The sequence below is a fragment of the Strix uralensis genome, chromosome 21 (genome assembly GCF_047716275.1).
Source record: "Strix uralensis isolate ZFMK-TIS-50842 chromosome 21, bStrUra1, whole genome shotgun sequence".
NCBI classification, from domain to species: domain Eukaryota; kingdom Metazoa; phylum Chordata; class Aves; order Strigiformes; family Strigidae; genus Strix; species Strix uralensis.
The window spans coordinates 3,046,578-3,071,331 of NC_133992.1; the positions used below are offsets into that span (position 1 = coordinate 3,046,578).

General features: G+C 41.9%; 1 protein-coding gene across 13 annotated transcripts in view; it reads left to right on the top strand.

Moving 5' to 3' along the window:
• CACNA1B (calcium voltage-gated channel subunit alpha1 B) overlaps nt 1-24,754 on the top strand; it is a 311,698-nt gene that overhangs the window by 215,165 nt on the left and 71,779 nt on the right. For all 13 annotated transcript variants that reach the window (XM_074890994.1, XM_074890983.1, XM_074890985.1 and 10 more), the window contains 6 exons: nt 8,571-9,392; nt 10,625-10,839; nt 12,994-13,114; nt 16,548-16,677; nt 18,225-18,284; nt 19,561-19,667. In XM_074890994.1, coding sequence (XP_074747095.1) covers nt 8,571-9,392; nt 10,625-10,839; nt 12,994-13,114; nt 16,548-16,677; nt 18,225-18,284; nt 19,561-19,667 — 1,455 coding nt within the window. The remainder of the gene's footprint in view (nt 1-8,570; nt 9,393-10,624; nt 10,840-12,993; nt 13,115-16,547; nt 16,678-18,224; nt 18,285-19,560; nt 19,668-24,754) is intronic.

Here is a 24,754-nt window from a genome sequence, read left to right on the forward strand (position 1 = left end):
TACCAACCATCACAGAGCATCAGTAGAGCCCCCCTGAAGTGTAGAGACATCTGAAGGTATTATTGACTCAGTATGAATGTCATGGTTAGAAACGTAATTTTTATTTTAAATTCAAATAGATAAACTGGAATGACTCCTCTTAGGGCCATGCAGGTGCTGTGGACTCCCATTCCCTGGGTGAATATTAGTACAGGTTCGGGATGCTTTTATATCACTCTTTTTCTACCCACTGTGAGTGCTATTGCTGTAATTATGCTGAATAGATAAGTGGTCTAATTTTTGTGCACAGATGAAAGTTGAACAGTAATCTACTAATCAAAAAGAGCTTTTAAAAGGTGCAAAAAAATCCCTGTTCCTTTTTCTCCCTTAAGTTGCTCAAACAGCATAAAATACCATGTGCTTTTAATACCAGTAAGAACCCGGATCTGTAAAACTATGGTCATCTGTTCTGAAAGAACAAAACTTGTTCAAAAATTTTTTAGATACAGAGGGTTGGGTTTTTCCCATGTTCATTCTTTGATTATTAAAAACAAAATAAAATCTAAATTGGTAAGAAACTAAGGACAAAATACTGGAGTTAGTTTCTTTAAAAAAAAAAAAAAAAATCAAGGTGAGTCATTTTCTTGTGCTAATTCCAGCCTTTCATGATATAACAAATTTATGATACAAGCATTGCAAGCAGTAGGAAATACATTTTTAATTCACTGAAGAGAGGTAATTAAATACAGATACGCTCTATTTCTTTAAGTAGATCAGCGTTTATCTAAAATACATACTGAAATTGTTAACTAATTTATATGTACATAGGTGATGACACACAGCTAAGTGAATAATTATGTTGTGTTTTTCCAATAGTATATATTTAAGTTATGGGGTGTTGAATTTTCATATGAATCCTTATACTGCAATGGCTGATGAAATCCAGAACAGTGCGTTTAGTAACTTGAGGTTTTCTTTGTATTGCTATTGTTTATTGTTTATTTCTAATAGGAGCCAGAGGTGTCAGTCATTGCTTGGACATGAAAAATGGCATGCTCTTAAGGCATTTTCTAGAATGGTAAATAAAGCAAAAGCCAGTGTTTCACAAGATGGGGATTTTTTTTCCAGAAGTGCTGAACACCTGCACCTGCCACAGATTTTTTTTTTTTTTTTCCAGAACAAAACTTGGTTTTCTTAGAGCAGCTCTTTCTTTTCCACCCCAAGCATCACAGCATGTCTCTGCTGCATCCATCCAGCTGTAGACAAGCTGATAGCATGGCAGAAGGAAATGAAAAAGCTTAAATATCTTCTACCAGGATGAATTTGTCATTTGCCATCCAAGAACCCAAATTGTTCTTGATCTCTATCGCTTGCTTTTGTATATTCACTGTCTGGGCCATCTGCTTTATTTCCATCCTTATAGTGCAAAACAGGGGGCTGTGACTTCATTCCCTGATGTGTGTTGTCTTGTTTTTTATCACAACCCTGGAGCTCACGGTGGGATTTTGGCCATAACAGTCTGGTCTGGGCCATTGCAGTGTATTTGCCAGAATGTCTTCCGGAGAGCGTGACTTGAAGACTTCAGAGGAAAAAAATAATTTAAAGTAAATGTAATTTGACTGGATTTTAGGAGAACTTAATGGTTCCACATATTTAACCTCAGTGTGTTTTCTGTTAAATCAAGCCGTAGCGATGTGGCTTTTAACTTTCACGTTTTTGTTTTGCTTTTAATTCTCTCACCCTGTTATTTATTACCAAGGATGCAATTATTTGATCACAACTCATAACTGAAATACCAAACAAGTCTTGAGGTCTGAAAAAGGATCTTGTGACTAACGATAGCAATATCACTTGAGACAGAATAAATATTTTCTGGCATTTTCTTAAGATCAGAATGTGCATAAAGCTAAGCCTCATATTTATACTTCTGGGATTAGTATGTGATGCACTTTTAACAAAAACAATTAGAAAATCCTTCTTATTAGAGCAATAGAGAGCAGCATGCAGGATGGTCAGTTATGGTTGAGCAAAATCATTCTGTTACAAAAAAAGCTGAAAGCAGTAAAACTTTTCCTATGTTACCTCCAGGAAGCTTTGGCTTGGCTGAACTTTGCATCATTCAGAGCTGTACAAAACCAAGTGGTGCAGCTGTCTTCAAACTCTAAGCAGCAGCAGTATGTAATGATTTCTGCTGCTCTTAGGAAATTGTGGCCATGGACACCTCATGGGAGTGGTAGCAAAGCACAAGTTCTTTCCTGAATTTTGTTTTGATACGCACCTTGGAAACTTTCTGGCTCTACGCTGGCCAAATGCCCATGTGCTCAGCAGCTCCCGAAAGACCTGCAGCGGTGCTCAGCTCCATCCCATCTGGCATCTCGGCTTCTTCCTCCTGCTGAGACCAATTACCTGTGGTCAGCATGTCCTGTATCTGCAGTTCTCCAAATTGTCTAAAAGAGCAGGAAAAGGGAGTAGAAATTCAATCTGAGGATGATAATATTGAAAAAAATCAAAATGTTGCATTTAGTGAACTTTCTTGATCTAATAAATTGGCATCTATGATGGTTTGAAAGACATTTCAAATTTCAGTAGCAAGTTTCTGAACCGTAAGGGTGTGATATACAGCCAGTATTATATTAGGCTTAGACCATGTTCAAAATTTAGAGTTTCTAGCTAAGAGACATTAGGAGAAATATTATGAAAGAAAATGTTTTCTTTCTGAGAAACTGCAATATCCAAAATTCTAATATATAAAGCCAAAATCAAATTCAGAAATAATATTGGAAGAGACTGGGCAGCTTTTCTGCAACAGTCCTTGGTAATGGTGTTCCCGTGATGCACCATCTTGTTGGGAGAGCACAGTGCATCTCCCGAGAGAGCTCAGGCAGGAGATGTGGCTCATAAAGAAGAAAAGGTGCTGAAGCATCCAGGCGGCAACACCTGGGGTCACTGGCAAAGCAAATTTAAACACTAGTGGTGAGTTCATCTGAAAGAAAATTGTTTTATCAAACTAAACAGAGATAAAACATTCTGCTTTGTGCATGCCTATCCCAAACTAAAACGCTTCATCGTATTTTTCAAGTGGAAAATTGAAACGTGGAGAGAGCTTCTCCAAGTTATGAACAGTAAATATGATTTTAGTGGAAAGGTTTTTTGCATGGTATTTTTTGTTAAAATTGTTTTTTAACAAGAAATTCCCTTTCATCTGCAATCAGAACATATCCTTTCATACCCACAATCTAATATGCTGGTATTTTTAACATCAAATTGTGATGTTCATAGTCAGCTTTCGTTCATTATTTACTGAAGCAAAGTTTTTAAGGATTGCATTTATGTAGCTGATTAAACCAGTAGTTCTGGGAGGCAAAGTGCCATTAACTGAAGCGGTGTTTTAAAAGGTTATGATAACAAAATCTTTAATCATCAAGGAACACTCTAAGAATAGAATATGACTAAAAATATGTTTTCCTTTCTTGAACAATCTACACAGTGACTGGTTGCATTTTTTATTTATACCAGTATTAGTCACTGATTCATTAATATGAATTTTGTTTGATTCTACGTGAATTGTATGATTTCCTTTCTAGCCACAGGCAGGAGTTGACTGCTGGCTTCTTAATCCAAGCAAAACCAGTGGAGCTACTCAGAGAAGTATATTAGCAGTAATATCTACTACACATTTAAAGCCTAGAGGACCTGAAGACTGAGTATATTGCCAGTACCCTTCAAAGAGTTTGAAATAATTCTATTGACAGAAAATAGAGATGGGAAGTAATTGTAAAGAAAGTGAATTAATGTTAATCTTTGTACTTTGTCTGTAAATCAGAAGTGATTATTGTAATTTTCTTAATGGATTCAGAAGGATTTTTAGAAGCAAACAGTGAACAGGATTTCAGATAAGGAGCTGGCTTCATAAATAGATAGTTTTCTCTTGTGGAAAAAATATTTGTTATCACAAAGGCTCATTTTTTATCAGTTTGGACAAGTCCTGCTGTGCTGCAGCATAACATGCTTGTGCTGTAGATGGTTTGTGTCTGCCCCAATTCATGCAGCCCTCAATAATTAACTGGACCAAACACTGAAGGAAGCAGAGGAAATTATTTTGCCCTGTCTATGTTTTTCCATCTCTTCTGCAGTTCTTCATGTTGTGTCCATAGGTACCGTATCCTCTTAGGCAGGCAGTTGTAATGAAACTGTGTTTTCTTTTATGGTGACATTCCTGTTGTGCCATAAATAAGTTCAAAAGCTCTCCTCTGCAAAAAATGTACAGCAGAACAACGGGAGAGGAGAAGCTGTCCCATATGTCCATGTTCATTTGCTGTGGGAACTTGTAGAAAGTGAAAGTCAGATAAATTTAATTGGACAAGCAGACAACACCTTCCCTCCAGTTGCAGCCACTTGCGCTCTGAAAACCCTAAAGTTCCAGAGGGACCAACCTGCTCAGTTGCTTTACTTCCATTTTCCTGCAGCAGACTTTATGCACACTGACATGGGCTCCTGATGTTCTTGACTGGTTTGAATATGATAATGAACTTGCAGGCAAGCTTCACATTTTCCTGATTGTGTTTTTACTGCGTTTCATATATTTTCTGATATTTATTTTTGGGAGGGGGGTGTGTCTTTTCATGTAGAAAGAAGAAAGGATGCAGTCATTACTTCCAAAACTCCTGCTCTTTGACTTGTTAGTAACCAAAACCAGTGGGTGGGTGCGTGTTGTAGTCTTTTGGCAATCACATCTGCTACTTTTGTCAACGTTAAGGGTGCATCTCATTTCTAGATGCTGAGAAATTCAACTCCATAATGTCAGTGTCTGTTTTAAGGAAGGGATTTTAGCAAAATAGGCCTAGTTAATATGTGTGTTACTTGGTTTCTCCAGGCTCTCAGTGGTGTATGTACCTGACAGCACCTTTCAGTTAGCCATGAGTGAAGTTCGATGGAAGCTTTAACACCTCAGAGATAATTTAAAGGCTGATTTATGTTCTTGGTGTAACTGAAACACAACTAAAAAAGCCCTCCTGAAGTGATACATCTTGTGTCAGAGCTAGCAGGTTCTAAGTGTCTCCCCTGCGCTGTGTGATGAGTACCAGCCCTTCATCCTCAACCTTCCTCCTCACCCCATCCAGTGTGATTTAGGAGATTTTCTTTATATCTTGGCCTTGATGGGCTCAGTGCAGGCACTGTTGGAGATGCTGTGTCCATGAAAGTTGCCTGGTGATTTATTGTGTGTTTTACTTTGGAGAGTCTCTGCAGGGAGGCTGGGGTTTTGCCTCCCACCCCTGTATGGTGCCTGTCCCATGGAAATGGAGCACAGGGTGGTGCATGGGGAGTAGGCGGTTGTGCTCTTCTCTGTGCTTTTGGTTTGTAGATAAACTGGAAGTTTCAGTCAGCGTAAGGGCAGCTTCCCAACTTTAACTCATTATTACTAGTTATTGCTTCAGTGCTGACAGCACACTCTGGCTGTTTAAAGCACAAGACAGAAACTGGTCCCTGCCCTGAGGACTTTCATTATGAAGTGAGAAATGTCTCCTAAGAACAGATGCTTTTGGCCTGCACTGAGGCAGCACTCGGAGCTTAGACACACATACATACACATCCCTAAGCTGTCTTGTTTCCCTGAGCCTGTGTGCTAAAGAGAAGGTTCATTTTTGTAGCCCAGTTTGGTTTAGCAGAGTTAGATCTGCAAGGCACCCTGTCCATCCCAGAGGATGCATAGGACATCCCAAGATGCCCATCCCAGGCAGCTCCATCCCTCTGTGCCCATCTCTGCTGACTGTGGAGAGCTGCAAATGCAGATCACATGGCTTCTCATGGGAAATCCTTGTACGCTGTGGCAGGCTTGGGCAGTCAGAGGCTTTGCATGTTACTCATTAATTCCTTCTAAATCCAAGTAAATCTGCTGATGAGTGATAGCATTTCAATCTTTCATAATGTTGAATCAAAAAGAAATGGCAAGTTATTGCCTGCTATGATGAGGCTGTTCATCCTTGTGCCAGGGGTCACTAGGAGAGCTTGAGGGGTGCTGTCTCCTAATGAGGAGCCTGCTCTCCCTTTGATGTGAAATTTTTGGTGAATGGGGCTCTCAGCTATGTCCCCAGTACATTCTGATATCCTTTGCATACAGAACTGTGATTCTTGTCACCTATTCTTCTGCTGCGGTGTAAATAGGACACTCAGCTGCTGAACAATTAGTCCAGAATGTGCCTCTTGGAAACGGGGGATGTAGATTTTTAGTTTTGGTGATTAGCTGTGCTCACTCTGATTTCTGCATTAAATCAGATTCCTTCACATCTACCTGGGTGCCCTCATCCCATCTGCAGTGAATGTTTAAGTAGGTTTTTGCCTCTTTAGCAGAACCAGGCAGCAGCACCCTCTGTAAAGAACCGATCCCCCAGCAGAGCTCAGAGAAGCAAAGTCTTTCCGACAGCTCCTTCCCCCAGGGTCTGCGCATGGCAACAGACCCTGACAGTCCAAATCAGCACATACACACGCAATAGCTGCTTGCTTCTATTGTCAAGGGAGCCCAGAAAGTACGTAAGGAAAATGAGTCTTCCTCCCCTGTGGGCTGTGTGATAAGCATTGAAGGTTGGTGAGCACCACACAGCCCCTCTGGCTGCAGAGATGAGACTAATGTGTGGCAAATGAATCATAGGATACCAGGTTGGAAGGGACCTCAAGGATCACCTGGTCCAACCTTTCTGGCAAAAGCATGGTCTAGGCAAGATGGCCCAGCACCCTGTCCAGCTGAATCTTCAAAGTGTCCAATGTTGGGGAATCCACCACTTCCCTGGGGAGATTATTCCAGTGGCTGATTGTTCTCATTGTGAAAAATTTTCCTCTTGTGTCCAATAGGAATTTCCCTAGGAGTAACTTGCAGCTGTTATCCCTCATCTTTTCCAAGTGACTCCTTGTAAAAAGGGAGTCTCCATCTTTGTAGACACCCTTTAAATACTGGAACAGGTGATAAGGTCTACCCTAAGCCTTCTCTTCTTCCAGGCTGAACAAACCCAATTCTCTCAGCCTTTCCTATATGGCAGGCTTCCCAGTTTGTTGATCATCTTTGTGGCCCTCCTCTGGACCCTCTGCAGCCTGTCCACATCTCCTTTGTATAGTGGGGACCAAACCTGAACACAGTATTCCAGGTGTGGCCTGAGAAGTGCTGAGTAGAGTGGGATAATGACTTCTTTATCTCTGCTGGTGATGCCCTTGTTGATGCAGCCCAGCACCCTGTTGGTTTTCTTTGCCGCTGCAGCTCACTGGTCACTCATGTTGAGCTTGTTGTCCACCAGGACCCCCAGGTCCTTTTCCACAGAGCTGCTCCCCAGGCAGGTAGATCCCAGTCTGTGCTGCACTCCTGGATTATGTTTTCCCAGGTGCAAGACCTTCCACTTGTCCTTGCTGAGCTTCATAAGGTTCTTGTTAGCCCACTCTTCCAGCCTATCCAGGTCTTCCTGCAGGGTGGCTCTACCTTCCGAGTTGTTCACTTACCCACTGAGGACATCTGAGCAGGCTGGTGGAAGAAAAAGGATTTTCCTCTCTTTGTTAGAAAAAGTTTCATTAAGGAAGAAAATGGGTGCTGATTCTCTACCAGGCTAAATCCAGAACTCCACCCTGAAATCCAGTGGGTTTACTTTGATTTTATGCAAAATCAGAATTTGACTTGCAATCTTTAGGAGGAAAGAAAAAAACCCCTTCCCTTACTGCATTGGCTAGATAGGTGATCCATTTGCATGTAGTGATCAGAAACCAAGTGCTGTGCTAAAAATCAAAGCATTAAGGCAACGTAAATGGAGGTATCCTCATCATAATAGATGACATAAAAGAGCAGGTCTCTCCATGGGATAAAGGTGCTCTTATCACATCTACATCTATGTGTGAGTCTCCCAGTCCCTGTGGTCTTTTCATGGTACACAGCACAGTTTTCCTTTCTTACCTGTACTTTTCCAGACTCTGGTGATGCTTGGGCTGGATGGTCCATCCTCACCTCAGAAGGATGCTGCAGGTTTAGTGTAACAGCTCTCCTGTGCCATTACCCGACGGGGCGGTGCAGCCTGGAAGGTGACCCCTCTGGCTGGCTGTAAGGGGAAGGGGCTGGTGGCAGGGTGCACAGACTTGGATCCTCAGGGCCAGATTTCATTTCCCCTCGCTCCTCCTGCCAATCTAACTTCTCTTGCTCACTGCTAATTTGCTCATCCAGATGTTTCCAGGTAGGGAGAAAGGTGCTGTTAATTGTGGGGAAGACTTTTAGGCTGTTTGAAAGCTCTGGCTGTGTTATATGATTTTTTTGTGCAGAGACTTTAACACTTCAGACTATACTTGAGGGGGATGGCCAACCTTTAAAAATCATGATAACTCCTTTCCAGAGGGCTTGTTTCATGGTGCCTAACACGTATGGGGGCAAACTAACACTGATGATCCTGCTGGCTTTCACTGCTCATGTTCTCCGCCAGCCATTCTCTCTCCATTCCTATAATTTTTTTGGCTCAACCCTCTAATCCCCCGTCTTAGCTGAAAATTTCCTCTATTTTTTTTTGGTTGCTTTTTAGGGAATTGGTGCAAAGTTGGATACTAACTTTTCACCTTCCTCCCTTCCTTAGCAAGCAGCAGAACTCCTCCAAATCCAAGTCCGTTTGGGAGCAGAGGACCAGTCAGATCCGGATGCACAATTTCCGAGCCAGCTGCGAGGCGCTGTACAATGAGCTGGATCCGGAGGAGCGGGTGCGTTATGCTACCACCCTTCACATCAGGCCAGACATGAAGACTCATTTGGATCGGCCACTGGTGGTAGAGCCGAGGGTTGAAGGGAGGAACAACATCAGCAAGCTGAGCCCCATGGATGTGCAAGAGGTGGAGCAGACCAAAGTCAGCTCTGCTGATGGCGCAGAAGCTCCACGAAAGCACCACCGGCATCGGGATAAGGACAAACTGGGAGAGCAAGAGAAGGGTGATTTGACCAAGGATGAGAATGGGGAATCTGGTGCCAATAATAAGGAGGAACGGCACAGGCAGCACAGGAGCCGCAGCAAGGAGGTGGAAGGGGGGAGTAAGGAAGGGAAAAGTGATCGCAACAGGAGTCAGGAAGGGGGAAAGAGACACCACCGCCGAGGGTCGGTGGAAGAAAGTGTCGAGAAGGAGCACCGTAGGCATCGGACTCACCGGCACTCTGCCGAACGGCAAGGCAAGGAAGGCAACGGGACAGTCAACGGGGCCAGGAGCGAGCGGCGTTCCCGACACCGGGGAGGGTCGAGGTCTGGAAACCGGGAAGGAGAGCCCGGGTCCAAGGGTGAGAATGGTGAAGAGCCTCACAGACGGCACAGGTTCAGGAACAGGGCGTTGTCAACGTACGATTCGGTGGAGAAGGAGAACGGGGAGAAGGAGGGAGAGGCTGGCGAGAAGGAGCACCGGAATCATCAGCCCAAGTGAGTGAGTGCTGCGTGGCCAGACTTGCCCCTGGGACAGCTCAGGGGGTATGAGACCCTAGATATATTTCAGGAAGTTACTTACTTCCCTCCCTATGGTGTTCCCTGCTGTTGTCCTCGCACTCACACCAGCTCCCATCATAACCTGCAGTTCCATTTTGCTTAAATCAATAATGACAGAGGCTCCCAAAGATGATTTTTGTCCCTGATGGCCCATAGAATAGCTCAGGTTTGAGGAAGGAAATATCCTTCATGCAAATACCAACAGACCCTCTAGGATACAACGTGGAATAGAAAATTTCACAGCCTTTGAAGGAAGTTTCTGAGGGACATATTTTTAAATGGCATACAGTCTTGCTTATAGCCCTTTGGGTTTGTTTTTTTATGATGAACCTGTCAGCTGCATCACCAGTTGTTACCGCACGTGGCTTCTTCCATTAAGAACAATGATGTACCCCATTTGGTTTAATTCTCATGTAAGTCAAGTGAGAAAAATAGTACTCGTGCAGCATTTAGAGTAGTTAATAAAGAAGGATAGATTGCCTTTTCAGCTTTATTAGTCTGATGGAAAAGAAATTTCACTGGGATTCTTTAGAATAGAGTTCATGTCACCGTGGAGAGCTGTGAGTGGCACTGAGATAATAATTTTCCTGTCTATATTATCTTCATTTCAGATGAATTTCAAAACACTTTGCATACTGTTTAGTCTGATCACGTGCACAAGCTCACTTTCCTCCTTACTGAAATATAGACACTGGCTGCAGAGGAATGCAGAAGCTATTTAGACACTTACAGCAACATCACAGAGTGGTTTGGGTCTGGAAAAGAGAATCACTAAATTTAAATAAGGCCTCAGGAGAACATGAAGAAGCAGAATGTCAGAATTCATTCAGAAACCAGCCAATGCTGGAAAGCTAATGTCACTGTTACATGCAAGTGCCATGTGGTCCTTGCTTATGAACCTTAGTTCCGAGTCTCATTAAATTGAATCAGGTGATGTTCATTGGCACAGTTCTCTTAATGTTGTGCTTGGATGTTGGTTCAGAAGATCCCAGAGGAAAAGGTCACATACTGTGCTATCAGGAAGTTGTCCTGCAGTCTGTGCTTTTCTGCAGAGGACTTCCATGAAGAAAATAGTCTATGAAACCTAGCAAGAGGTGCAGCATCAGGGTACATATGTTCTCCAAATCCTTCTTGGGCCATATTTAATAAAGTCTGCTTTTCTACTTCAGGGAGAACCAGTGTGAGATTGAGGCTAGTGGAAGTGTGAGTGTCCCTGTGCACACCCTTCCCAGCACCTATCTGCAGAAAGTCCCAGAGCAGCCAGAAGATGCTGACAACCAGAAGAATGTGACGCGGATGATTCAGCCACCTCTGGACAAAACCACCACTGTGAACATCCCTGTCACTATCACTGCCCCGCCGGGGGAAACCACTGTCATACCAAGTGAGTGCCTTTGTTCCCCTGCTTTTTGCTATGAAATTGCCAGAAAAGAGTTAACTTTCCAAGGAGCTAGCAGCACATGCTTGGTGACTGGGGCTTTCCTGGCCAGCAACATCCTTGCAATAGGTGAGCAGGAGAACTCGTTGTTGATACAACCTGTACAGTTTATGCAGCCTGCAGGAACCCAAAATACAAGGGTCAGCTGGTGACTCTGGAAGACACCATGTAAGGTTCCCTGGAGACGGCTCACCAGAGCGCATCCACGTGTATTTCCATAAGGGAAAGGTGCAAAGAGCATGAAAAACAACAAAGTTTTGTGACTGAGCTGTGCAGCAAACTAAGCAACTTCTGCAGCAAATCAGTCAAGACCTTGTGTGAGCACAGGAGTAGGTCCTCTGCTCTATCACCTTCCTCTGCTGCTGTGCTGCAAGCTACCAGTGCAACAGTGCTGTGCTGCAGTTCCTCTGGTGTTCCAGGGGCCTGACTGGCCACAGACCCCTCAGCAAAGGACGGGGGAGGCAGTGGCATTGCATTCAAGCCCACACCGAATTCACTCTTCTTGGCTTATTAGCTGAGCCCACTGTGGAGCAGCAGGTCCTTTGTGTCCAGACAGGTATCACAGCATCCATCGTGTGACCCTGATGCTTTGGGTTCCTTCAGGCTGTGTAATTTTAGAGCTGCTTGCAATCCCCTGCATCTCAGTTTCAGCAGATCCACCCTAGTTTGTCCTTTTCCGGAGCTCTGTGCCTTGGGTCTATCAGCATAGATTTACACTGATTTGCAGATGGACCAAAGATCGTTGTGCCCATGATCTGCTCTGCAACCACCAGCCTGTTCTGACCAGCTTGTGGCTCATCCCTGGCAGTGTAGGCACAGTCTAGAGAAGTCCCGAGAGCTGGGGACGTCAAGGAGAATTGCAGTGTGAAATCTAAGAGGTCCACATTAGATTGCAGGCTGTCAGGACTCTGCTTTCCAAGAGGCAGAGCCAAAAGCTAGTGGTTTCTCTACATGCTTTTTCACTGTGTTGTCAGCCACACAAAACTTGTCTTTTTTTTTTTTTTCTTAAATGGTAATTTTACTATATTGCAATACCGAGTTCCTGTCGATCACAATTTATCAGCCTCTCTCGTTCCTGGCCATTTCCTGTGTATCTGGCTTGAGATACAATAAGGAGTTTATTGAACATGTCACTCACACATAATGAAATGTCATTTTGTTGCAAAATAAAATAAAAAGTAATAAAAACCTGCACCTAACACATCATAAGTGGGTGGGGGTTTTGGATTCTAGGTCTTGTGAACTAATAGACAAGGGTATATATCTGTCTAAGAAGAGAATTTGCAGCCTAAAATGTTTTCCATATATTAGAAATTATCATAAGTAAATTATCCTATAAACCCACTGCAAGTAAACTTATGATGGGAATTAGAGAATGCATTTCTAACCTTTGGGAATGAGGTTCAGAACAATCTTCTAGAAGGGGATCATGTAAGTTAAAAACCTGATGTGAGATGGAGCTCGACACCTTTATACATGGGGACCTCTGCCAAAACTGGGATGCACTATGCAGACACAGAGCTAGGGGATCCAAGAAGTCCCTCCCGAGTCTCTGTTCCTAATGCTGGGAAGTTCAGCAGTCTTAGCCCAAAAATTATTAAAGCTGATCTATGAATTTGCTCTTTCACACGTTCCAAAGCCAATCGTGCTACCGATATATGGGAGAAGATACAGAATTACGCGGTTGGTTAGACTTACTGTCTTTTTTTCTTTCCAAGGATCCCTAGCTGATCCTCTCTGCCTAATAATTTATGATATTTCGAATGGGATTTCCATTCCCAGCTTGGCAGCTCTTGTATAAATAAGTGTAAGGTTTCTTTGTTTGTCTGCATTGGGCATCTTTGTTTCCTGGCCATTTCTGATATATTGCTCATCAGTGCAGCAGTTAAGGAGTATAATTGCAGTGTACATCGTACTGTAGTAAATAGTGGTGATAATAATCAAATGATTGTTCATCACATTTAATCAACATATTCAAAGGCTGTTTGCTATCCCAGCTGCATTGTTTGCATATCCAGCTGTTGCAGGCAGCCCGATGTGTGAAGACTGCAGATACATTTTTAACTCTCTCGTTTCTGTTTTCTTAAATTCACATTTCAGTGAACAATGTTGAATTTGAAAGTAAAGCAGAGGAGAAGAAAGACGTCGATGACTTGACAAAAAATGGGCCTAAACCAATCTTGCCTTACAGTTCCATGTTTATCCTAAGTCCTACAAATCCGTAAGTCCTTTGACTCTATAATACCACTTACAGGTTACAGGTACTTCAAGCATGGGTATTCAAAACAATAACATTAGCTTGATCTTCATCTCTGCCAGTCAAACACATTGGGAAATTAAATAAAAGCTTATGTAGGCTGTGGACAGATGCTGCCTTTCAGCTGGGCTTTTCAGGGGGAATAAATTGCCAGGATAGGGAAAAGGTGATGCTTTAGACAGACCCTTCCTAACTGACCTGCTGACGGTCAGGTGGGCAGTTGTTTCCTCAGTCATAGATCACTAAAGGTGGGAGTATGGGCTATTGGTGGGACAAGACATTTTCAGGAGAAGGAGCTTGAGGGCTGTCTTTGCTGTCAGCACATATTTGCAGGTTCCACAGCTGGAACTCGTGCTCTTTCCATACTAGTACCCTCACATCACTGAAAACTCTGAATTTCTGGGAAAACATGAATATTTTTCATTTGCCAAGGCTGAGAGTACAGCTTTTGGGATCTGTTGGGATTACAGCATTTCTTCCGCTTCAGGTACCTCTGCCTCATGGGAAGCTTTGTACTCAAAGCCTGTAAATACTGAATGTGTCGCTCTGAAGGGCTGCAGAACTAGACAAGAGCAGCAGGAGTTGTAATAATTGTAGCATGAAGGCCTGTGACTCATTTTAAGCAGTAATTTAGGGCAACAGAGGGCATTTGAAACTTCGACCCAGAGATCTGCTAGGAGCAAATGTGATCATTTCTCTCTGTCTCGGGTAATCTTGTTGCAGATCCTAGATGTTGCTCTCTGAGGTTGTACATGCATGCTCAGATACCTAAGGTGAGCTCAGGCTCTTCCTTTGACAATTCGAGTTAAGAGAAGAATGAATGCTCCTACACCTCCTGCTACTCAGGACTGTGGCAGTCAGTGGAACAAAACAGGCTGCTCTGCGTACTCATCTTTGACATCAGAAATATATCTGCGGTGGAAGCCATGGTCTGGCACCCTTGGACATTAGGCAGGCTGAATATTTTCTTTAAACACAAGTGCCAGCTGCATACTTCAGGCTACAGCCCTACGTGCTCCAAGGTGATATAGCTATGAGCACAGAAGGAATTCATTGGTGGGAGAAGTGAGACTAACTCTCAATTCCAGCTGTTAGAGAGGGAGAATGACCCCAAACTACTGCTAATCTCATCTCATCTCCAAAGGAAATGAACTGAGGACTCAATACATGCCCCTTCTGTCTCAAACCCACAAGAAAGACACTTGTGTTTCCCCTTTGCCTTCTCCAGCCACCTGCCAGGCAGAATTCGGGGCACATTAGGATAGCTGAGCCGAAAGCCCAGAAATTTTCCCCTTTTCAGAATACCGTGATAGCATTGTGCTATTTCAAACAAGGCAACATGTCCTTTGAATTCATGTAAAAGACAGCTAAGAGGAGGGCAGAGCATTAGATGAGGTACACTCATAGTGTAATTAATACTTTCTGGATCAAATTTGAATTATGGAGCTTGGCCCCTGTCTGGTTGGATAAGGAAACAGTATTTCGCTAACATTTGGTAGCTCAAGTCTTTTTGTTGTGGAGTGACCTCCAAAAATGATTGTTACCTGCAAAGTATCTGCTAAAGGTAGCATTGCAGAGTGGGAAGCTAGATGGCCCAAGCCCAGAAGGGTCTGAGCTGAGGAGTGGACTGGGCAGACAGAGAAGCAGCAAGACTTTTTTTGGTTTATATATTTTATGGGTTTTTTTGTCTTCTCTCACCTCATCCTACAGTTATGAACTTCTGAATCTCATAGTCCAGGATTGGGTATGTTGTTTAAGTTGTCTTGTGGTTTTCTCTAGCACACACACCCCCTCCCCCAAAAGCCTCACTAAAAGACCATTGAAAAAATACAAAGTCCACTGGGAGAGATGTGTTATAACACAGGGCCAAGGGGAAATAACAAGCCAAAGACCAGACTCTGGGAATGTCAGCAACTTGTTTTTCTTCCTCTGGGCAAGATGCAGACCCTCCGGTGTTTTACCTGGTGCTAACTTCTCAAGAGAGCTCTTTCTGCTTTCTGGGGTATGAAGGTTTTCACCACAGCAATTGCTAACTATCTCCTTTCAAAGCCCTACTGGGGATGCATGACCCAGGTGGTGCTAGTGGGCAAAACAGTTCCAAGAATCATAAATGAAATGTATTACTTTCCAAGTGCCACCACCCTCTTAAAGCAGACATGTATTTAAAATGATTTCTCAAGTACCACTGGCAATTTATAAATGCTCCCACATCTCACTGCTGGTTATGAACGATGAAGATCTGAAAATAGGGACTTGTTATTTCTTTGATGAATTGAGTTTGGTGCAAGAATTACAGTTACAAATTTTTTTGAAAATGTTGCCTTTCACTTCTACGTATTCATGGAGCACATAGATGATAATCTTCTTCTGTCAGATTGATAATCAGAGTTAAGGGATCCACAAAAGCATTTTTCTTCATGTTATTTTGAATCAAGTCTCTTTCCTTGGTATTTGTAACGCCCTTTCATTCTGAATCCATTAGCAATACGGAGAAAAGGAATATATAAGTAGATGTGAAAAATAAATTTTAATTCTAACTGTTCAGATATTTGCTTAGAGAAAAGGTGATATAGTAACTGAATTACATTCTCAGATAACAAGGTTGTTGGCAAGTTACACATATAATTTGATTCTTAGACAGAACCTAAATCCTTTATTCATCTGTCAGATATGGGGCAAATGTGGAGTTCTCTGTGCAGTTAAGTATTTGTGAATTGTGGTCAGATAGAGTTATTAGCTGAAATTTGTGAATGTTTTTGCATTGCTTAGAAATTTGTCACTTTTCTTGGACACAATTTGTGAAGAAAACAATTAAGTTAAAGTAATCAAATATATTACTGTAAAATATTTGTACACCTTATAAAGTGTATCTTAGAATAAAGTGCAGGCAGAGGTACTTGGCAAGAGAGAGATTGGTACTCATAGTTATGAAGCCAGTTTCAGCTGAGTCTCAAAGTGCATAGCATATATCTCATTTTTAAAGGGATTAGTTGATGTTAAAAGGATTTCAAACCTGGTTTTGAACTCACAAGGCTTTAGCCTGTGAGTTCAAAGTGAAAAGGATGGGGGCATATATAAACATGATTTGTAGAATTGAGTCTGATTTCTTGAAAGCTCTCAATGCCCTTTTGATAGATACATAGATGTCATTGCTTTGCAGAGGGGGTAGGGAGCAGTGCAGAGATATTATATGTCTTACTTTAAATCTCACCACAGATCTGTTGCAAAGTAGAGTTTAAAGCCGTTGATCCTGGCTTTTATTTTCTTATCGTTATTGTAATAGGAGTCCTAAAGGTGATATTCCTGATGAATGTTGTCCTTCTGTCAGTCTTTCATACCGCTGCACTTGACTTACAGCACCTGCAATAGCCCTTCTATGTGCTTATGTTGTTTGCAGGATTCGGCGTCTGTTCCACTACATCGTCAACCTGCGCTATTTCGAGATGGTCATCCTCATAGTTATAGCCCTCAGCAGCATTGCCCTGGCTGCAGAAGACCCTGTCCAAGCCGAGTCACCGAGGAACGATGTGAGTACCAACCAACGTGGCCAGAATAAAGTTGTTCTGCTTCTCCCAGCAGTTATGTACGTGGCATGTCCGTTCCCATGTCCAGAGGATAACACGGTGCACTAGCAAGTGTAAAACTGGAGCTATCTTTAATAACATACTCAACTTACCTTTGTTCCACTATCAAAATGCTCACAATTCCTGTCCCTTTCTTCTGCTTCAACCACATCTGAGTTTGAGAACTTGGAAATCACTGGTTGGTTGGCTGGTGTGACTTATGTGGAAGAAGCCTGCGGAGCTTACACACCATTCAGCAAAGGAAAAGGCTTCCTTAGTCATGAACCAGGGCTGACATTATCCTAAGATCCCCTGCTCCTGCTAGAGCAAAACGTGAGGAAGTAAAACCAGATATGGCTTTTTATCTTGGTGGGGCGTGGTAGCAATCTCCTAGAACTAGTAGCAAATCTATTTATCCATGGATGTCAAACCAAACTCGGAGACTTCATAGATGGGTGCTGTTACAAGCAGAAGTAGGAGTGTGCTACCTTTTACATGAGAGCATGCAGTCCAGGAGTGTTCATGATGCAGATAGTTGGGTGTCTTTTTTTCAAGCACATTCACATGAGGACATTGGCACAGGGCTGGTTATAGTTACATGGACAACTGGGAGTCTACAGAACTGAAGATTAAATATAGAGATTGCAAGATGCAGTTGCCTAATTTTGGACTTTTCAGCATAGATAGTTGCAGTATGTGGATACTGTGATATATATATATATTGACTTAATATCCATTCACTAGGTATAATCATATGAATCTGACTGTGAATAGGTGCATCCCATCCAGAGAATGATGTTAAAATTTAGGAGATCTATAGATATTTGAATGGACTGGTATTTACCAGGATGTGTACTAAGGAATCTGTGTTCATCCACCCCTTAAACAGATTGAGGAACTGAATTGCTTCAGAGCACAAGTTGGCAAACCAGGTCAGAGCAGGAATTGCCTGGCCTGGCCTCCTGCTTCTCAATCTGGTCATTACTAGCTTTTTTTTAGAGGAGGATCCATGAATCCCTGTATCAGTAATGAGGTGAAGTAGCTACGAGCAATCTCTCTTCTTCATCCTAATAACAGTGGAATCCATTTTACAAAAAGGATGTTATCACTCTCTTACTCTCCCAAGGTCTTTAATAACACTATCATTAGCTACAGCAGAAGAAAAACCCTGGCTGCTACACAGATTCTGGCAAATAAGCTCTTTAGGAAAGGATGTTAAAATATTTTGATCTGAAAAATCCATTTTGCCTTCTTAAACCTGCCATATATGCAGGTGCACTGAAGCAACCCATAGGCATGCATACTGCAGTTTGTCAAGAACTGGAAAAAATGTTACTGTTTAAATCAGATGATTCAAGTTTGTGCTTAAACTATTTGAAAGCCTCCTGTCAGATGATATTTACCATTGTAGCAAATAGACCATTGCTAGAATAGACATTTTACTCTTTGCTCATGTGCAGAATTTTTCAGTGTGTAGTCTCCCTTAATAGGCATTTCTCTTTCCCATTTAGGCTCTGAAATACTTGGATTATATATTTACGGGTGTCTTTACCTTTGAGATGGTGATCAAGGTAAGAATTTTTCTAAGCAGAAAGGTTCACCTCCCCTTTCAGATTTACACTCATCTACTTCTGGGAGGCTGGAGAAAGAGTGAGGAGCATGACAGAGCTCCCTGGGGTGCCTGGAGAGGTGGTGATGTTGGAAAGCTTTAACTCAGGAACAACGCTTGGAAGTAGCCAGTGCACAACAGATGCCTTTCTGTAGTGGCTCTCCTGGTTTCTTTAATCTCACATTTTATGGAGGAAAATAAGGATATCTTTAGTAGCTGTGGTTGTGTAAGAGGATAAGAAATGCAAATGCCTGATGCAGAGATGTCTGTGCGTGGCTGAGGACACAGAAGCTGATAGACCTTACTGAGACATGTCTGGTTCTTCCCTTTTCCTTTGATGCTGATCAGGAATATTAATAGTAACTGATTCTTGGTCTGTCATGTTTCAAAAAGTTGAGAATTCATCTTTTGACTTTACTCAGTAGAGTGATAGGTTTTGCGAAGACTGTGGGGTAGTAACTTCCCAGAAAGCACAATTCTAATAAAGTCAGGATTTATTCTTGGGTAATGATGGACTTAGTTTTCACTGTCAGAGCAAGATGTAAAAGAGATGCAGAATAAAAAAACAATTTTCCCTTGTTGTTCATTAGAAGGATTTGAAGCTATGTGAGGAAACCAACCTTATGTGGGCAGCTGCAGAGTTGTAGACAATAATGGATAATATGTCTAGTATGCACTTTGAGACTCAACTGTAGAAGACCTTTAGCAGCATTGTAAGGAGAGACTCAGTCTCATGCAGAAGGAAGCCAGGCTGCTTCACTGAGCAGCATCTTTCAGCAAGTGCTCCGGAGCAGGGGTATTTCTTTTACTGTTGCATTTGGCTGTGGGTCTTCCCACCCTCTCTTCGTGTTTTATTGTGTAATATCCTATGCCAGTTGTTAGTTCCCACTAGTTTGGTAGGATTTGGGCAGAATAAAATTAAACTGTTTGGATGTTTGACACCCAGACTGCTGTTCCCATAAATTAATGCATGTCTGTGCAAAGAATCCATGTATCACTTAGTACTCTTGTCTCTCCTGCTTTTGGTTATGGTTTATTGACTTCAGTTTTGACAGAGCTCTCTGTACCTATTAGAGATGAGCAGCTTGACTAAGTATCTAGATGTTGCCCTGCTGCTGTGAAGCCCTGAAGAAGTTTGTGAAAGGTCATTTGATTAAGGACATTCCTCTTTACCTCTGTAGTGTTGATTTGGTACTTGTTTTATTAAAACTCTTTATTTTCATGTGTTTCCTCTGAAGATGATTGACTTGGGGCTGTTACTCCACCCTGGCTCCTACTTCCGTGACCTGTGGAATATCCTGGACTTCATTGTGGTCAGTGGGGCCTTGGTGGCATTTGCCTTCTCGTAAGTACATTTTCCTTAATATACCAATTTCTAGGAAATAAGTTGCAGAGGAGGCAGGACCCTGGCACAGATCTAGTTGAAGTATAGTGTTTGTGGCTCCATTTCTCAGTGCAAAATTCAGTTTCTGCCCTTTATCATCTTGTAGCTGGGGAGAAGAAAAAAAAACATCCTTAAATTTGTGTTGTAGAATATCTTGAAAATTCTCCCAGAGTTAGGGTGAGTCCTTTCATTGTTCATTCAAACATTAAGCCAAGATTTTTGCAAATGTTCGGCCAACTTCTTTTCAAGGACACATTGTAACAGTTTGTGGCAATCCAGTGTCTTCAGACAATAATTTTAAAAATTGTTCTTAGTATGAAAAAACAGTTAATGAAATCAGCTGATAACTCAGTGAACTCTTTACAAGACATTATTTCTAGAGTCGTGGGTATTTCTGGTTCATATGCCTTTGGTAGTTCTCTCTCCTCCTCCTCTCTCGTTCAGGGTACTTGCATTTCCAGACAGTTCCACTTCTAAGCCTAATTGCTCCCTCCCTCAATCACAGCCCTCTGTTTATGACATTAAGTAATGTGCCATGTGCTTCTTTAACGTCATGGGGATTTTGAGCAACAGGCACAGAGGAACTGCTTTTTAAAAATAAGGATTAGCTTTTCATTTGGGTGTTTTTCTCAGAAGAGACCAGAAGAAGAGTAATGCAGGTGCTTCAGAACTTGGGGAGCTCAGTGTTGGATGATGGAAAGAAATTTTCCACGTGCAGTTCTGGGCCATGGAATAATTGTATTGCAAATGTTTTCCTAAGAAATTCTGGATGACCTGGAAACAGGCTAGAGGACTTGGCCAGTTTAATCTTCTGCTAAATTAGCCTTGAGTAATTACAGTGAACATTTAGCAGCCCATGCCCAAACGCCATTCACCTGTTTGTTGACATGATGATTAGAGAAAACAAAGAATTAGCAGTGTTTTACTTGCTAATGAGAAAAAGCATTCACCTTTGTCAAGGAACTGCAGAAGCGTGTCTTGTAGATTGACAGTAATTTTTAGGCAGACAGCCATAGCCATTGCTCCTCTTATGTGCTCTGCTGATGAAAAATACTGCAACATCCCTCGTGGCACAAAAAGGTGCCAGGACCTTTCTGGTAAGGTTGGCCTGGAATATTTCTCACGAGTTTTTCATTTTCTGAGGTGTCAAACTTCCTTTCACATTAAGACTGCGAGATTTGTATTTTAGACCTTCTATTCTTCATAGCAAATGCTGGATATAAAAAAAAGTGTAAGCTAATTTGACCAAGGAGTGGGTGGGCAGAACGAGATGGGATTGACATTGTTGGTATGATTTTTCAGCCAGTTGAGGAGTGACACTTGGGGATATTGGGACCCAGGCTTTCTGTGCCCAATCTTACACCACAGAATTGTTTAGATCTTGGAGTCTATTATACATTTTTCAAAGGGATGTTGCCCTCCCCTCACTAAAGACTTTTTCCCTATTCATTAGAAATATATTTTTCAGAGGAGCTGAGTGCTCTGTTGTAAGCAAGGTTGTCTTGAGACGGATTTGCTGGTCTGATGAACGTCCTTCTTATCTAAAATTTGACATCCAAAACCAGGCTTCTTCTTAAGCTTGACTAGATGCATGTGGCTTAGTTTCCTTGCACATGAAATATATTAGTATAACATCTTTCAGAACTGGATGTGGTCAGACTGAGTTAAGCAAAAACATATTAAAAAAGTTTAGCAATTTAATGGAGCTCCTCTGAATTGAAGCGAGGTATAAAAGTAAAATTATATTAGTCACAAGTATTAGTTTGCAAAACAATATTACCCAAGTCTGTAGTTAACTGACAATTTCCAATTTCCATTAAGAATTCAAACTTTGAAGGCAGAAGGGGCATTTTGTGAGCCCTTCAGAGCAACTCCATGTGCTGTGAAAACAAACATCAGGGTTTGCCTTTAAAACATCTTCTCTTTGAACAAGATTTTCTTTTGGACAAGTTATGGATTTGGATTAAAATGAATAACTTTTAATCTTTCTGAGTAATTTTGTGCTCAGGTTTTCTATTGCTTGTATTGGGCCATGAATATCTAACAGCACCTCATCAGCCTCTAAATAAATTACTTGTGCATCCCCTGACTGTGCTTCATAACAGTGTGCCCCAAGCTCCTTCTATTTTACATTCTCTTTGAGTAACTATTGAGCAGGGATTTACAGAAAGCAAATGCGTAAAACCTGCCTGCCTATTTACTGTCTCCCAGATTAAAGTGAGTCAAACCTATTTCTGAGACATGGAAAAATTTTAATTTCTTCTGTGATTTTTATTAAGACTGTAACCTCTGCTACATGTCCATGTTTCAACAGGCAGTGAGTGTTGACTTCCAATTCAGGGAATACTTGCAGTATCTCTGGTCTGACCTGAGAGCAGGAAATCCAGTCACTCATAGGAGATGACTTGCTCTCTGTTCCCACTAGTTGAGTTATAAATACTAACACGTCTCAGACTGCTCAGATGAAAATTGGGTAGATAGTTATGTCCTTAGCTCAGCTGCATTGTTTGGTTAAATCACACGGACGCACCAAGCCTGCTGAAATTTGATAATCCTGAAAACGAGCTTTTGGAGAATAAACTGGGTAATCTTCATTGTTTTGTTAGTGGGCTTTTTCCAGCAAACACTACAGTCCCGTCACTCATCATCAGTGTCACTGTAAAAATGTATTTAATGTGGCTGTTAGCAGTTTCTGTTTGCAAGAATACATGATTGCCACTCAGTGGGTGTGATTTAATTCATGCATGTTCTTGACCTCATCGGTGTCCAGTGAAGGTGATGGGAATCAACTTCGTGCTGAATAGACACGTCGCTGAAAACTTAGGAAAAACAGAGCTCCCTGAAATGCTTCCATCTAGAATATTACAACAGCCTATGTTTGTTTAGGCATACAAGATGGTATCAGTCATTGCTGCAAGGTTCATAAAATCCATCTCAGCCTCTCAAACCAGCTATCAGTCTACTTTCTGCCTGTGGCTCTTTAGAAGCTACTCTGTGCTTGACTGTAGTTTTTAAAAAAAAAAAAAAAATTATTAAAACAAGGCCCCCAGTGAGATGCTAGAAACATTAATAATACTGATGATGATGATAATAAAATAATATCTTCTGTTTAGTAATTCTGTTTAGCAATTTTCAAAGAGAAATTCCTTTCTTTTTCTAGAGATAAACATGCCACAAACATTACAGACATGTTTTAGTCTTTAGGGAAATAGAAGTGGAGGATCTTAAAGCAAGCTAGCAAATTTTCCATCAAAATTTATCAGCCCCAGGTGTAAAATGTACTTGCTCAATAGAAATAGCTGAAGAATAGCAGCAAGAGATTGCATTTTTACATTTTCAACAACAGAAAGGTGGCTGAGATGCACAGAATTTCACATTGCTCTTCACAAAAGCAAACAGCATTTGCCAAAAAACCAAGGTTGTTACCTCCCAGTGTCAGGAGGATGAAGGTGTATTTGCCCTGTCTGCTTGTCAGTCAGAGGGCTGATGCACCGTGGGGGATGTGTGGGTATGTGCTGTATGGCCAATCTGTTGCTTCCTTGCTTGTTTATTTTTATGAACGTTGAGTTGGTGGGCGTGGGACAGGGGATGGGGTTATCTGCCAGCACATACCTGTATGTGCATGGGATGCACTGTATAGCCTTATGTTTCTGTTTGTCATTGACTCTGCTCTTTCTTTGTCTTCTTCTTGCTGGAATCTCTCTCTAGGAGTTTCATGGGGTAATATGTTATTCCTGTCTCTTGCTGCACTGTTATGCCTGTGAAATGTGTCTACACACACTTGCCACTGTGGAAACAAACCATGTTACACCCATTGCATCGACTCCTTTGTCCCTTTATTACTCATTATTCAGTGAAACGTATTTTCCCTTAACAATCTTCATTCATCCTAATTTTCTTTAGGCAGAGGATAGAAGCAGACTAGAAAGCCAAGTGGACCAGAGAGTCAGAAACCTTGATAAGCAGATATATTTGTACCAAAAAGATTTGAGGGGATGACTTAGTGGATACATCATTAACGTGTGAGTTGCAATTCATGAAAATCTTAATAAGTAGGTTTAAAGAAGCAGTTTTATTCTCTTTCAGAGGACTGCACCTCTAAACTGCATTAGCAATGCTGGAAGCTTCAGGCCTAGTTTTGTGCAGTCTGGGCAATGTGACCCAGCTGGGATTCAGGCTGTCAGCCTCTGACATTGGTGAAAAGTCTTTGACATGAAAACAGAGTGTAGAGAGCTTTTTGAGAGGTTGGTGGAGCAATTTGTAAAGAAGGAGGTAGCAAAAGTTGCATTTAACCATCTGCAAGGAGGTGGCAGTTTTGTCGTCAGTGTGGTACAGCGCAGATTTGGTTCAAGGACGGAGGGGGAGGCAGAGCTGCATCGTCTCACACCCCAGTTCCAAGCAGGGCAGGAGCTCGGGTGGGGTCCTCCACAGCAGATAACCCAGAGATGCAATGAAAAGGATGCAAAGAAAGGTCTTTGATGTGGTCCGGCAAATTGGGTACTTGTTTCTTTCTTCTGTCTAGGAAACCAGATCGTTTAGACCCTGGAAGAGGGTGGCTTTGTGTTTGGGCAGAGTTGCATGACCTCACTTACTCTTTGGTGGAGGAATTCACTTTCTTCCTTGAGGATTTCAGGCAATTGCAGAAGGCGGTGACTCCACCCTACTCTGAATATTTGATGACATGACTCTAAGAGGCCCATGTTATGTGAAATCAGAGCTGCTGGCAGGAGCAACAGAAACAAGAAGCTTCCATTTTAAAGAACTATTAATTTTTTAAAGGATCTTTTATTTATTAAAGGAAAAAAAACCCATGCAAAGCTCTTTTAAAGTATTTTTAATGTTTTAAATAAATGAGAAGCAAACTGCCCTAGAAAAAACAGAACTGGCCTAATGCAACAAGAATTGACCTAATGCATTTTATTTCTTCATGGTGGTTTTTTAGGGGTTTTTTTGGTTTTTTTTTTTAAGCCACTGGGCTTCTGTTCATTCTCTGTCTTTATCCTGCTTGCTCTTTTGCAGCTCTTCTGAATTTTGTAGTCGTTATTCTG